The sequence below is a fragment of the Ochotona princeps genome, chromosome 2 (assembly GCF_030435755.1).
Source record: "Ochotona princeps isolate mOchPri1 chromosome 2, mOchPri1.hap1, whole genome shotgun sequence".
NCBI classification, from domain to species: domain Eukaryota; kingdom Metazoa; phylum Chordata; class Mammalia; order Lagomorpha; family Ochotonidae; genus Ochotona; species Ochotona princeps.
The window spans coordinates 16,851,676-16,866,710 of NC_080833.1; the positions used below are offsets into that span (position 1 = coordinate 16,851,676).

Genomic DNA, 15,035 nt, shown 5'->3' on the forward strand with positions numbered 1-15,035 from the left:
TATCACCTGGGAATGCAAGTGGAGGAAGTCTTATTCTTGGGATAACCTTGATTCTGAGCTAATTGGTCGAAATCCTGGGCCTCACTTGAGGATCTCAGGGAGGGGTCTTCTGAGCACAGTGGGAATTGGAAGGTCAAGAGGACAGGTCCACTGTCCCACCCTTCCAGCCCATGGAAGAGCGGACAGGCCCAGAGAAGGCTAGTTCTGCTTGCAGGACACCAGAGACAGGGAGGCAGGGCGGGTGTGCAAACTGAACCAGGCCTCTCTGGCTCGAGAGCCCATGGCTGCTCTGCACCCTCCCACTCCACCCCCGCCCACCTGTCTCTGGCTCTGAAGCTTCCAGGAGGGCCCAGTCATAGCCATCCCCACCTGCGGAGTCCTGCATGGAGTGTTTCTTGGAAAAGAGACTGTCAGGTTCACGTCCCAGTCCCTCCACTAGGGTAGGGAATGTGGGCAACTACTTAGTGCTGTGAGCTGGGATTCCTTCCTGTGAAACATGCTAAGAAATGACAGCCTTACACATGCACCATGCATGCACCCATGCACACATGTTCTAAGACCCAGGTGACCTGCTGTGTGCGTATGGGTGCTCCGGATAGCGTTTGGTCCAAGGAATGGTGTCCCAGGGATACTTGTCCCTGGGAGCAGGAAGCTGGACTTTCATAATGGTCCCTCCCTCGAGGGCTGCCCTACCTGTTGTCCTGGATGGGCTTGTTGTTGACAGTCTGCCACTCCGCTGACCCCACCTCCCGGGCATAAATGTAGTAGCCCAGCAGCTCGGGGCCTGCATCCACGGGCTCCCAGACCAGGGAGACAGATGTCTGCGTGTCTCGGAGAGCTTGAACTTGAGCTGGGGGAGGGAGCGTAGCTGAAAAGCAGAGAGGGCTGGGTGAGGTGCTTGAGGACCCAGTGGGTGGGGTGAGGGGGCAGCAAGGAGGCCCCTGGCATTCAGGGGGTGATGCAGGAGCCCTAGACCCAGGGAGGCAGGAAGCTTTGGGTTGAGGTCTCGCCACTTCCTGGGGAGAAGGACGGGGTATGCACGTGGAAGCTGGGTCTCCTGTGAACTCCTGAGTTGGCCCAGGAAGGGTGGCTGTGAAGGCCAGAGTTTGGGCTCCACCCTTCTGTTTCCCAGCTCACCACACATCCGCTCTCTGAACTCTCTGTGTTGTGCCACCTGCTGCGGAGTGTGCACCAGCCCCAAGCTGAGAGCTAAACAAACCTTTCGTCTGTGTATATTCGCTCTCCCAGGCAGTAACCAGAAGTGACTGGCACAGCCCGTCTCTCTGAAGTTATCACATCTAACAGCTTTCTTCTTCAGTCTGAAGAAAACTTGTTTCTTTTTCCTCAGAGCTGTGCTGCCTTTTCCTGACCCCCTGAGTGGGGGCTGCCTGGTGTACCTTGGTTGAAGGAAGAATAGATGGCAGACAGCTGGCAGGTGCATGAACGTCCAAGGCTGTTTCCTTCCCAATCCCAGCACACCCTTTGGTGGCCCTCATCACCCCTGTGTGCCCAACGGGGGCTCCTCCCACCTTCTGTTCCCTCCTGTTCCTTCCCGTCTCAGGCCTGCATCCCCGTCCTCTATGCAGGCCCTACTCTTCCCCCACCTGACTTTCTCTGAATTCCAGAGCCTCACTTGTCAGTTGTCCATGACCACCTTTCCTTGTGTGCTGGTGTTGCCTCAGAGTCAACAGAAAAGGATAAACTTGACACCTAACCACTGTGCAATGCCTTGGATATGGACCCTAGAAACTACCAGGTCCTGCTCGCTCTTCCTCAGCTTGAAGTTCCCTTGGTCTTACTTCAACCTGTTTTGCTCCCTGGATTGGGGGAGGAAGACTGCTGATCCTACGTGGTCCCTGAACATGAGACTCATGCAGTCACTGATGTCTGCTATGGGTAACATCTTGATTCTGGTCTCTTCTTGAGGGGTTTCTTCTCCAGGATCCCCAGCCTCAAGTAGTAGGTAACTGCTGCTTGCTTGTAGTTCTCACACTGACAAGAGCCCACTTTACCTTCCTTGAAACTCCCTAATTTTTGGTGTTGTGTGATAAACTACACCTGCCATGCCAGCATCCCATATCAGTGCCGGTTGGAGCTCTGGTTGCTTCACTTCTCGTCCAGCTTCCTGTGAATGCTCCTGGGAGAGCAACAGAAAATGTCCCACCCATATGGGAGATCAAATGCAACTCCATGCACTTGGCTTCACTTGAGCCCAGCCATGGCTGTTGTAGTCACGTGTGGAGTAAATCGTCTCTCTCTCTCTCTCTCTCTCCCCTTCTAACTCTGTCTTTCAAATAAATAAATAGACCACTTAAAAAAAGACATCCCCGATCAATTGCAGGAGGGCTGCCAACACTGCAGAGTGACCAGGGGCTTGGACGGCAGCTGAACATGGACCCCTGAGCCCCAACTTCAGTCTCCACCCCTGACTGCTCATGGATCCTGGAATGAAGCGATAGCTGCCCACCTCCTGGCTCTGAAATTCGCACCTACTTTGTTCTGCCACTGTGGAGTCAGTGGTTGGCCTGTAGCATGGCAGGTGAACCAGACCACTTCTGGGGATCCAACAGCAATTCCTCCAACCAGTTTGGGCTGTGTTCTGTACCAAGCTGAGCATCTATCCAATTTCAGTCTGTAAGTTATTGAGGGCTGACCCTGAGGTGGGGCAGTGCACTTGCCGAGGGCATGTCCTGGACTCTGGAAGGGCCTGCTAGCAGTGTGAGCATCAGCCCTGAGTGCAGCTGGCTGAGTGGAGAGGCGGGCAGGAGGCCCCTCAGGGATCCCATGTGCTACTAAGACCTGTTTCTCCCCAAGGGCAACAACTTGAACTTAAGGGACTCGGGATGTGGAGTAGTTGTCAGACACTGATATCCCAGCGCCAAGGAGACAGTGTGTATGTGGGGTCATCATCTTAACGTGATGACTCGGCTCTGCGTGGGGCTGCCTGTGGTTCAGGAACGTGCGTGGCCACACCTGCCAGCCAAGGCCCAAGGCCGGAGCCGGGGACCCAGGAGCTTGCTAACCCAGGAGTGCAGTAAGGCAGGGGTTTTCTTCCCTCCTCCCTTCCTTCTCTCTTCTGAGTTTTTGTATTTTCTCATTTTGTATAACGCATGGACTTCTAGAATACAGGTAGTTGCCTTTCCTTTCTTCCTCCCCTCTGTGGCCCTCCCTGCCTGAGACTGGCTTACGGCCCACAGAACTGAACACCCAGGGACCGACTGCCTACCAGCCAGGCCCCATCAAACCCAGGCGTTAACAGGATCGGATTTAAGAACAAACACTGCTTGTTGGCTGGCCTGTTCACTCTATGTGTGTGTGTGTACAGGAGCACATGGGTGCACATATATGTGGGTGTGTATGTGTGCATGTTTGTGTGTATGCACACGTGCATGTGTGTTCTTTGTCCTAAACAAGGGAGGCAGAGCAAGTCCTAGACTTTGGGAACCAATGCCACCAGGACCTGCTGCCATCCCAGCTGGCAGGTGGCACTGTTGCTAAGTGTCCTAAAGGTCTGAGTGATGATGGCAGCTACAGGATGACTTCATGGAGCCCAAAAATCCAGAGGCCTTGGCAGCAGGGGGAGGGGGACCTGGGGGGTGAAGGTCAGGGTGAAGCTGCGGCTGGGAGAGCCAGTGAGGAGCCAGGGCTGGGAGTATAACTAGGGCCTTTGGAGCAGAGAGGTCAGCCAGTGAGACCAGTGAGGCTTGCAGCCTGGATGTGGCTTGTCCAGGCCCCTGCTGGCCTGCAGATGGGAGGTGTCCTGGCCTGGGGGCCCTGGAACTGGGTGGGGCAGCTCAGGCAGGACACAAGGGGCCGGCCAGAGACCTTTGGAACTGAGGAACAGTAAGTTCCTGCGTGGGACTCGGCTGGACCCACTCAACCTGTACATGGCTGATATGGGGAAAACACTCCTGCACCCATCACCCTCCTGCCCAGGGCTCTGAACACTGCAGGACCAAGGTCCTGATGCTCCCGGGGAGAGGGTGGAGAGGGACGTAGGCATGGCTCCTGCCCCAGATGCTGACGGCCCTGCCTGCAGCCCAAGGTACCTGGCTTGCCCCTCAAGGTGATGGGTTCACTGGGCTCCGAGGGCTCGCTCACACCATGCTGGTTCACCGCACGCACCCGGAAGACGTAGGCCTTCCCCTTTTCCAGGTCCAGGAGGGCAAACCTCGGAGACCTCACAGGCGTTTCCGGGCTGATGGCCTCCCAGGTGCCACTGCCTAGGACCGACTGCGAGCAAGAAACAGGGGAACAGCTGGGGCTCCATGCAGGGTCCCTGACCCAGGCCACCCCATTCCCAACGCCTCCTGGACACCTCTACCCAGATCATCTCCTGTCAGCCAGCGAGCCCAAGCCCCAACTCTGGAGCATTCCCCGACCCTGTGCCACCTGTGCTATGCTGGAAGCAGTCATCCTTCCTGTTCCCCGGGCTGACTATGGAGGTATCCTTGGCTCTTCTACTCTTTCCCTTGCTCCCCGAATATGCTCCCCTGGCAAATGCAGCGGTTCACTTTCCCTTCAGCATTCATCCAATGACCTGCCCACCCTCCTGTTTCCCCCATGACCCTGACTGAGGCCACCATCCTCTCCTCGAGTTATCCGGCTAGCCTTCCTTAACCTTTCAGTCTTTCCTTCAATGATGTCAGATACTTCTTTTTTTAAGTCTCCAGTTACTGCAGCTTTCCCTCATCACTGGGGAGTGTGAAAAGAGGCCCACATGGACAGCAGAGCCCAAGCCCCTCTTGGGAATCCGTTCCTTTCTAATTCATCCCTTCACTGAAACTTATCTACCCTGCCCAGGTCAGCCCTGTGCTGGGCACAGGGGGCAACCAGCAGGGGGCGTGCCTTGGGCTTCTGGGAGAGCAGAGGCTCCCTGGAGAGAGGAAGGGAGCACTGGGGTAGTGGTGGAGGTGCTTCCACTCTGGAGTGCCTGGTTCTCTGTTCCCTGCTCAATGGGCCCTGGGAGGCAGCAGTGGTGGCCCAAGAAGTCCATGCCACCCACATGGGAGCCCCAGATGGAGTTCCTGGCTCCCAGCTTTGGCCAGGGCCAGCTGTTGTGGGCATGAAGGCATAGGAGTTCTCACTCGGCCTCAAAAACAAGTAGATCAATGAGTAAGCAAGAACAGGAATGTCTCCCGAGGAGAAGTGTGAAGACCTCCCGTGTGACTATTGGACATCTGGAGTTAGCCAGCGATGGGAGTGCACACTCTGTCTCTTGAATGAATGAATAAACTAGTACACACTTGCATGAATGAATGAATGAACACATCCATCCCTCCTTGAGAGACCACTGCAGACTGAGGCTGCTGGCCCTGGCTGCGTGCTGGCTTCTACTCCACCCCACAGCATGGCTGTGGCTCAGAGGGGTTGGCCCAGCAGTTCAGGTTGGCCCATCACTGGCCAGGGTTTGACTGGATCTGGGCGCGTGTGCTGTTTGCCACCTCTGCACTGTGAAGCCACTACACCTGAGCCGCCCCATTGGTCCCCCCGCAACCACGATCCCCACTCTGTCCACATTAGAACCTTTCTTTGTGTCCAGCTGGTGGCAGGGGTGGGGGGTTAGGGGGTCACCAGCCTAGTTTCCCTTGGAACGTGGCCTGCCAGGAAGAGGAGCTTGACTAAGCCTGTGACCTGGGGTCACCTGGCTCTTTCTTGTGTGTGCTTTCTTGATGGTCTTGGGGGGTCCCCTGGGCAGGGCAGCACCTGCAGAAGGCCACCTCATCACTACCCTGCCTCCAGACTCCTGGGCAGGCACTGGTTTCAGCTGTCTGCAGGCTTCCCTGGCAGTGCCCCTGGAGCCTCAGCAGGCCCCGTGGCCTTCCCCACACTCCTGTCTCAGCCTGTTTTCTGTCTCGCAGGCGGGGTTGGACCTGCACTTGAGCCTATGTGGTGACCCACCTTCTCCAGGAAGTATGTGAGTGGGGCTTTGCCTCGGGGCTTTGGCTCCTCCCAGGCCAGGACCGCATAGGCTTCCCGGATCTCACTGGCGTGGACATTGGTGGGGGGTCCAGGGATGGTCACAGCATCTGCAATTAGAATCATCCAGGGCAGAGAAGGGTGGGGCCCTCAGACAACCCCCCACCCAGCTCAGCCCCCTTATTCTGTAAAAAAAAGAAGGAACTGTGGCCCAGGGAGAGGCAGGAACATGAGCCAGGTCACCCAGCAAGGTGGGGCACAATTGGCACTGGAGCTCAGGAACCCTACTGTCCCATCTAGGACTCTTCCCAACATGCCACCTTCTCCAGCTGGGCAGAGCCCAGGGCCCATAGCACCCCACACCTGACCAGGCACACAGGGGCCTCTGCGCTTTGCTGGTCTGTTCCCGGGTCTCCAGCATGCATGGGAAGCTGGCGTGGCATGCCAGGGTCTCTGGGAGGGGCCCCATACCTTCAAACTCGTCTGTGCTGATTGTGATCTTCTTTGCCAGGTCGAAGGGGATCTCTAGGAAGGAGAGTCGAGCCGGGGAGGGCTGGGTCCTAGGGAGTCAGCTAGGGCCTGCCCGCTGCAGGGGCTCTGGGTCCCGCCCTGCCTGGGCCTGGCCTTACAGCCTGACTGTGTGACCTCATGCAGGTGCTGCTGGACCCTCAGCCTTCTCTGGAGCCTACGGGGGAGCCCTGTGTCCCTGGAAGACACACTCTGTGTCCCAGGCCAAGTGAGCCTAGACTCGACCCCAAGGGCCCCTTGGGCTGGGGCAAACCCAAGCTGGGGGGGTCCCAGGGGATGCTTTCCCCCTACAGAACAGAGTACAGGCGTGTGATGAAGCCGCTATGGGTCATCCTCAGATTGGCTTCTCCCGTAGACAGGTTTGGTTCCTCCCATCAGAGAAGTTATGCTTCCCCTTAGGATGGACGTTCCTAAGGGCAGGACCATGTCTCCACCATCAGACTAGGGGTTTTAGAAGGCTAGATTGTGTCTCTGTCAGACTAGGGGTTCCTGTCATGGCTTGAATGACAATTTGGGTGTGCCCCAATGCTTGTGTTTTAAAGTCTTAATCTCAGAGTGTCATGGATCAAGGCCATACCTAATCCAGTTAAGGCGTCTGAAGCAGAACTTGGAGTGTGGCTGGATTGGGTGAACCTGAGAGGGTGGAGACCCTGTGAATGCATCACTGTGCTTGACAATGAGTGACACAGGCTGTGCAGCAGGTGTGTGTGTCCTGCCTCACCATGCCTGCATGCATTTCGCTCCTCAGATCCCAGACCCGAGGGGCCCCAACGTCAGAGCACAAGTCCAGAACTGCGAGTGGAATTCATCCCGCTTCCTTCTTAAGGGGCTTCTTCACGGGCATTTGTTGTAGAGACAGGAAGCTGACTTGCTGAGGACAACACTGCCTCCTCCCTCAGACCAGGGCTCTAGGACAGCACTGTGCTTCTCCCTTATTTAATGGGGGGCTTGAGGGTGGGACTTGGCACCTGCCTGCTGTGTGCTGTGGTTCTGAGTGTGCCTGATTCAGGCCCTCAGATGTCCCTGGGGCTGCATCACTCACCTTTCTTCCTCCGGGCGGCATCGTGGTCTCCCATGACAACCGCCGCTGAGGCCTTGGAGGGCACACTGCTGCCTGCCTTGTTGATGGCTCTCACCCGAAACCTGTAGCTCTGGCCTTCAATGAGGCCTTGGATTGGGCACCTACAGGTCGCCCCAGGGGTCTCGTGGCAGGGTACCCATTCCCCGGAGTCACCCTGGCACCTGTGGGAGACAGCACCCAGCTTAGAGCCCCTACCCATGACTCAGAATTTCCTAGCTGGAGCCTCTACATGGCATATCCCTGCTGTAGGTTGTGGGCCCAGCTCCTCCCTGCCAAACAAAGTCCCGTTCACCAAAGTTCAAAGCCTGGGGTCAACCTTGGGATCCTCTCACTACCTCCCCCCTTGATGAACCTGGAACAGCGATGCCTCACTCTGCATAGCAGAGTGTGGGACACGTGGCTCCAAAGTGACAAAGCGAGGATTTCAGCTGAGGACCATCTGCTCCTAAGTCATCGCACACGCTAGATGTGCCCCCTGGGTAGAACTGTCCAAGCAGCAGAACTGTGCACCTCCTGTGCCCTGTGCTGGGGCAGCAGGTGCACGTGGGTACAAGTCTTGCCTTTTCCACCAATGAGCCATGTGATCTTGTCTCCCCAAGGGCCTCAGTTTTCTCATCTATAGTCTAGGGAGTTAGGAGATCTCCATACACCTTACTTTGGGGTTACTGAAAGCTAAAGTGGGATAAGGTGCTGGGGGGCAATGCAGTGAATCCCACAAGGCATGGCTCTTCTATCCTATGTGCCAGTACTCCACCTCTGCATGCCTTTCGGGGAGGAAAATCGCCAACAAATTGGCACATAAGCAGGTTCCCAGCACTTGCTGTTTTGCTCTCGCATGCTCAGTGCATGCTATAAAGGGCCCAGGAGGCACACCAGCTCCCGAGGTCAGCAGGGCAGTCTGTCTCCTGCCCTGTGCTCAGGGAAGTGGCTTGGCACAGGGAATCCTTGGAGTCAGGGCCTGGGGGTGTCTCTTCCCTGAGATTCCTGCTTTTGCTCACTCCCATCATCCCCCCAACAACAGAACACCACCAGTGAGGGCAAGCCCACTGACCGCTCCACGGAGTAGCCAGTGATGGGGCTGCTGCGGGTGTCACTGGGCGGGGCCCAGGTCAGGATCAGGCAGTCTCTGTTTACGCACAGGCACTGGACATTCAGTGGTGAGCCTGGGGCTCCCGGCTTCTCAGCTGCAGCATCTGAAACCCGGGGTGGGGTGGGGGGCCCTTCAGCCACTGGCTGTGTGACCACAATCTTTCTCCCTTCCTGCCTGGCACCCTCTGCTCACCCTCCAGGGGCTTGATCTTGGTCTTGAAGACCAGAACCCAACCAACAGCCCTACCCCTCAACAGCAGCTGCTGGGGGGGGGTTGGCAGTGCCATCCCCCAGCAGGCACTGAGGGTGTGACCGAAACCATCTCTGAGTCTAGGGCAGCTCTGCCAAGCACAGATGGGGAAACTGAGTCTAGCAGAGAGAAGGGACCCCGCCAGGACCTGAAACTTGACTGGGCTCAAGGACCAGGGGGTAGATATGAACCCGTAACCCAAGTATCCCAGCCCACATTCCCCAGCTCAGGCATGCGCTGCATGGGAATTCTTTCCAAGACCTCAGCCCAACAAGCCCATTCTTTTTCTGCAGAGAAATAGGCTGCTAGAGCCCTCTCACCTCGCACCAGCACGTAGGTGCTCTGTTGCCGGGGCCCGGAGGGCGAGGGTACCTGCACCGTGTACAGCCCCTCGTCCTCCTTGTAGGCACAGGACACCTTCAGTGATGCCTGGCAGTCTGCGTAGAGGGTCTGCCGGCGTCCCAGAGACCTCAACAGCCTCCCTGGGGAGGGGAAGGAGGTCCCATATGAGTTTGTGGGGGAGGTCAGACAGGGGTAGAAGGCTGGTGTGTGCTAAACTGCAGGGCAGGCCTGTGAGAAGGGGGCTCCAGGGGGGACGGAGAGATTGAGGGGCCTGTGAAGAAGAGAGAGGGGTCATGCTCGAGTTAGGGGGCCTGATGAAAGGGAGAGGTCTTGGAGTGGCATCAGGGGCTTGTTGGGAGAGTGGGGCTCATCGAGGGAGTGGAGCCTCAGGTGGGACCTTAGGAGGTGTGGGGGCCCCAGCAAGGACCTGTGGGTTTGAGAACAGCGTGGCGTCTCCCCCTGCTGCCATCATAGCAGCTTGGGAAACCTCTCAGCTGCTTCTCAAATCCTTCTGGCTCTCTCACTCTTCCCAGCAGGTGCAGTGACCCTGGGGCTAGAGCAGCTGCTCTCTTTACTCCTTGGCTGCAGGCCGATCAAAGATAGGGTGGGGAGGTGGGCCACCCTTCTTCCCCCTCCCCAGTCACCTCTTCTGCCTCAGTTGAGCAATCTGCCCCCGCCTTGACTCTTCGCGCCCCCAGGATCCTCCTAGCCGCTGAGTCAGTGGCCTGACTCTGGGTGGTCCAGGCAAGCCCCATAACATGTCTTGAGAGTGCCAGCCACCCTCCTGGCCCCTGGCTGTGGCCAATGTAGTCACTCACTCCAGGTGGCAGCCACACATGCATGCAGGCCATGACAGTGTTAGTGGGTGTGCTGATGGCTGCCCTGCTCCTTCCAGATCTGCAGGCCACAAGCTCAGACTGGTCCAGCCCTGCCCCTTGCTTGGCCCCAGCCCAGCCCCCTGTAGATGCATAATGACCACTCACAGGGTGACTTGTTGGATCACACTTGACGGTACCTCTGCAGCACCCACAGCTGCCCAGGGCTAAGGTGAGGTTCCAGGGTAAGGGGCGGGGCAATGGAGCAGGGCTCCAGCAGCTCTGGTCCTGACAGCTGAGCCACAGGGGCTCTGGGACATGGCCCTCACCATCTTGGAGCCATAGGATGTTGTGCTCAGCACCCAGCAGGTCCTCGGAGAGCGTGCAGACCAGGGAGAAGGGCTCCTTCTCGCGGGCAAACACCGGTTTCAGCTCTGATGTGAACTCCACATCGCGGCCAAACATGGACCCTGAGTTGGGAGAACATTGGGGCAGAAGGCATCTGAGCTGGCCAGGCTGGCCTGGGTCTCAGACAGAAACCAGGATCCTCCAGGGCATCCCGTCACACTGCTGGGTCAGGACTCATAGTCCCCAAGGAGACCTTTAGGAAGAGAAGGGGCTGAGGGACCAGCCAGGCTGAACTAGAACACATTCAAAGGCCAAGTTCATCTGTCTTTGGATGTGGCTGTTTGGCCCCAATTCTCGTCAGCGCAGCAGCTGAGGCAGTCCTGGAGAGCACTGGGACCCCTAAAACCAGGGTGTAGCCCCGCAGTGATCCCTGTCCCCACAAGGGTCCCCAACACCCACCTCTCTTGAAGCCCATGCCTTGCTTCTGCAGCCCACTTACGTCCAAAGAGCTCCGAGTCAAAGCCGGCCTCCTTCCCCAGGTAAGCTGAAAATCCAAAGCAAATGGAGTTGGAGAAAATTCAAATGCCACGTCCCTCCTGGGCTTGGGCCCTTGATGACCACTGTGTGCTTCAGTTTCCTCCCCCATGAAGTGGGACAGTAATTCCTACTGACAGTGGCAGGCTGACCGCATCCCTCAGCCAGAGCCTGCTCAGGATAGACTCAGGGACCCCAGATATCCCTCCTCTGCCCAAACTTGCCGGTGGCTGATCTCACACTGCTCTTGAGGTGGTCAATCCCAGCTGGAGACAATGGAATGACCGGTGGGGTTAGGGCAATTGACAGAGGCAGGGGTGGTACTGAGAGAACCATCTGGAAACTTACAGGTGGAAGGCCAGTTCACGTGATACAGATCGCCAGAGAATGACAAGAGCAGATGTCACTCATCTAGGCAGCCATTGTTATCCTTATCTGTAGATGGGGAAACTGAGGCAGAGCCACACAGCAGGGCTCTTCCTGAGCCACATCCAGAGGAGGCAGACTTGGGATAGAACCCAGGATCGTCGCTTCCCAGCCCGGGGCCTTGCACTTGGACTGTGAGAACATAGTCAGAGCGGAAGTGGTGAGGACCATGGCCTTAGCTAAGAGAGGCCAAGAAGAGGCTGGGCAGATCTGGGGGGTCGCCGGCCTTGACACAGGCAGGGGCAGAATTTGCAGGAAGCTAGAGATAGGCTGGCTGACAGAGGAGGCAGGTCTCCCACACCTGACCTTGGGCTTGTCTCTGGACATGGCCTATGGGGACAGCTCCACTTTCCACTCGGAGCCTGGAGCAGCTGTGTCCTAAGAGCTATTTGGGCACAGGGCCCGAGGTGGGGGTGCTGTGGGGGGAGGGCTGTGAAGGACAGCTTAAAGAGTGCTGATATATGGCTGGACTCCAGCCTGCCAGCTGCCTGGGATCCTGCCCCGGGAGCATGAGGGCACAGAGCAGGGAGGGGAACGGCCTTCTCTATGGACAGGGCATAACATTTTCCCAGAACTTCCGATGTGGGCCCCATATGGGGCTCTGTCATAGTTTCCTGAGGGCCCTCTACTCACTAGGCCTTATTCACCCCTGTCCCTGAATCAGCACCCACTTCTATAGGCAAGAAACACGCTGATGGGGGTGAAGTGGCTTGTTCAGGTTCACACTGCCAGTCTGTGTTGAGTCACCAGAACTGGGTCCTGTGGACTCCTGTGTGGCTCCCGTGCTTTAGGCTGGAGATGCCATGGAGCAACTTCTAGCAGAGGCCTGAGCCCAACTGGGAAATGTATATTGGAGTCTGAATGGAGCAGGCTGGGGCAGGCTGGGGCAGGCTGGGGCAGTCAGGTAGGAGATGGGTAGAAACCAGTCATGGTCATCAAGGACTCCCCACTGCAGTTGGCAGGGCTCACCCTCCCAGGGGTCCTCAGCAGGATCTGGGCCCAATCCCAACCTAGTGGGGTAAGCGTGCCCTCTGGACAGGCAGATGGGGTTGTCTTAGACAGTAGAGTGGGTTGTAAACTGCACAAAGGCATTCACTGAGAAGGCAAATGGGGCTGCAATCCAGTTTCCCACTTGCTGCACCGCGTGCCCGGGTGAGAAAATGGTGTCCTTTCAGAGGAGAGGGGTCCCTGTGCCCACGTACAGGTGACATCCATGCCAGCAATGATCCTGCATACAGAGCCAAGTTCAAGTCCCAGCCCTGCCTGCTGCTAACTCAGGACGGAATGGGATACTTCTGGGCGTCCTTGGGACTTGGGTCAGTCACCTCATCTCCTCTCCATTACTCCAATAGTGTCCATGGGGGCAGAGGACCCTGCCTGACCGTGCCAACCCACAGGCCTGCGCTGCTGCCCAGGCCTGCTGGAAGGAGGATATGCCTCCCCCAACCACTTGCCCCAGAGGCCTGTGGGGAAGCAGGTGTCTCTGAGGCTGCCCTGATCCTCCCAGCTCAGGCTGACCGCCCGAGAGCCAGGGCTTTCTTCAGATCTGGCTGCAGGCCTGGTTCCCAAGCACTCCTTGGGAGTCCATCATGGTCCCACCTGGCCTGCAGGGTTGGGGGCACTTACTGCGAACCAGGACTTTGGCGAAGGAGGAGGCCTGGCCATGGGCATTCTTTACCTTCACTGTGTAAGTGCCCGAGTCCTCGGTGGTACATCTGAAAAGGAGAGTGCACCTGCTGGGCTCCCAGGAAAACACGAGGCCCCTTGGTTCACAAGGGGCACCTCTCTCTCCACATGGTCACCCAGGTAGAGATCCCTCTTGTTTCCAGCACCTGCCCCTGAGCCATGCCCCTTCCCCTCCCCTGGCTGTGAAACCCTGCTTCACTCTGTGTACTTGTGTGGTCAGACACCTGCTGCTGGAGAATGGGATCTGGGTGTGTTTTGTGTGTTGCTGAGGCCTGCACTGATTGGAGGGATTGGCATACATGAAACACCCGGTGACAGCAGTGGCCTGGCCCCCTCCAGGCCCTGCTTGGAGGGTTCCCTGGGCATCCTCCCCGGTGCTCCCCTGTGCTATAATGGGAGAGGTAAGATTGCCCTGTAGAGGCTCAAAGCCCCTTGCACAGGGCTGGGCACCCATGGGTGCTCTGGTGAGCCTTCTTGTGCTCCCCATGTGCGCCCTCCATGCCACTGCACCCCTGGAAGACTCCACATCTCCTGCAAGGCCTTGCTCTCTACTCTGGCTGCCTCGCCTTGCCTGTGTGTGCTTACATGCACGTATGAACCCGTGTTTGAGTGTGTACATATGAGTGTGTGTGTGACAGGTCACTTCAACTCTACCTAATTGGAATCTCTGGGGCAAGGGAGAGGAGCCTCCCCCTTAATCAGCTTGGGGACTGTGCCTTGGCTCCAGGGTGGAGGGGGCAGGGCTGAGTCGCCCCACGTTTAGTCTCACCTCCTAATTTCCAGGGTCAGGAGTCCATAGTTGTTGGTGATTCGGTACTTCCCAGCGGGGAAGAGGCGGGGGTCAAGCTGCACATTGTTTTTGTACCTGTGGAGACATGGGGCGTGTTTAGTGGGGTCTAGAGGCTCTCGGATTTGGATTCCAACCTCAACTCTGGCTTGCTGACCCAGGGTAGCATGTTTCCTGCCCTGAGCCTCAGCTGTTCTCACCTGTGAAATGGGGGCATGCCACACTGGTCTCACAGGGCTGCCATGATGGCCACAAGGGACATAGCCTATGAGGCCAGTCATATGCTGTAGGTTGGCCAGGGCAGAGAGGTGGGAGCTGCCCCTCCCCTGACTGGGCAACCTCCAGAGGTGCCTTAGCTTCACCTTCCTCTCCAAGGACTTGCCAGGGAAGGGGTCCTTCCCTGGCACTCTGTCTCTCCTTTGTCAAGCCCTAGTGACAGTTGGCCTTTATTTTTCCTTGTGCTAGAAATACCTAGGGGCCTGTGCGAAGTCCCTGTGCTCTGGCTTTCAAATTAGGCTTTGAGACTTTGTATCCGAAACCGGTAATTGCTCTTCCATTGTAAAACCTTAGAGTGCACCGCTGGACTCCCTGGAGCACCGAGCATGTTTCCTTGCCACTCAGCCAGGTGTGGCATCTGACTCAGCTGTGTCAACAGGAAGTAGGGACAGTGTCCAGCCGAGGCTGCTTCAGACAACCCTGGCTTAGCCACTCTCTGTGCAGCAGCAGATGCAAGACTGGCAGGGTGGTGCTTGTGCCCGCCATGCTCGGCCACGGCCATGGCTGCGCCTGCAGTGACAGCCAGAGAAAGCTGCGTGCTGTGGCATCTGGGTGGCCCTGTCCTGCCTCCGTGGCAGCCCGGGCTGGCTGCATCCCAGTAGCCATACAGAGAGACAGTAGACCGTGACTTACGTAGGTTGCTGAAAACCAGACCAAAACGCACACTCAGGCTGCATCCCAGATCAACAAGACGAGAATTCTTGGGGGTGGGCCTGGGCATCAGCCTTTTAATTTAAAAAAGGTGATCTCCAAGGGTGGTCATGCAGTGCCCCTGCCTGGATCCCATCTGTTTTCCAGGACCCCTGGGGCCTCTTTTTCCCCCTGGGGCCTCTTTTTCCTACTCCATTCGGTACCCCAGAGGTCAGGCAACGGGGGAGGGGATGTCAGTGAAAGTCGGGAGGCCTGGCTTCGAGATGCTGTGTGCTGTGCGATCTTGGGCAAGCAGTGCCCTCT

General features: G+C 57.4%; 1 protein-coding gene across 2 annotated transcripts in view; it reads right to left on the minus strand.

Moving 5' to 3' along the window:
* The window catches only part of MYOM3 (myomesin 3), a 45,708-nt gene that overhangs the window by 22,644 nt on the left and 8,029 nt on the right, over positions 1-15,035 (minus strand). For both annotated transcript variants that reach the window (XM_004592376.2, XM_058676859.1), the window contains 11 exons: positions 13,788-13,883; positions 12,959-13,047; positions 10,872-10,916; positions 10,354-10,494; positions 9,188-9,349; positions 8,580-8,721; positions 7,490-7,689; positions 6,391-6,444; positions 5,902-6,029; positions 4,050-4,233; positions 694-868 (listed from right to left, as the gene is read on the minus strand). In XM_004592376.2, the coding sequence (XP_004592433.2) occupies positions 694-868; positions 4,050-4,233; positions 5,902-6,029; positions 6,391-6,444; positions 7,490-7,689; positions 8,580-8,721; positions 9,188-9,349; positions 10,354-10,494; positions 10,872-10,916; positions 12,959-13,047; positions 13,788-13,883 (1,416 nt within the window). The remainder of the gene's footprint in view (positions 1-693; positions 869-4,049; positions 4,234-5,901; positions 6,030-6,390; positions 6,445-7,489; positions 7,690-8,579; positions 8,722-9,187; positions 9,350-10,353; positions 10,495-10,871; positions 10,917-12,958; positions 13,048-13,787; positions 13,884-15,035) is intronic.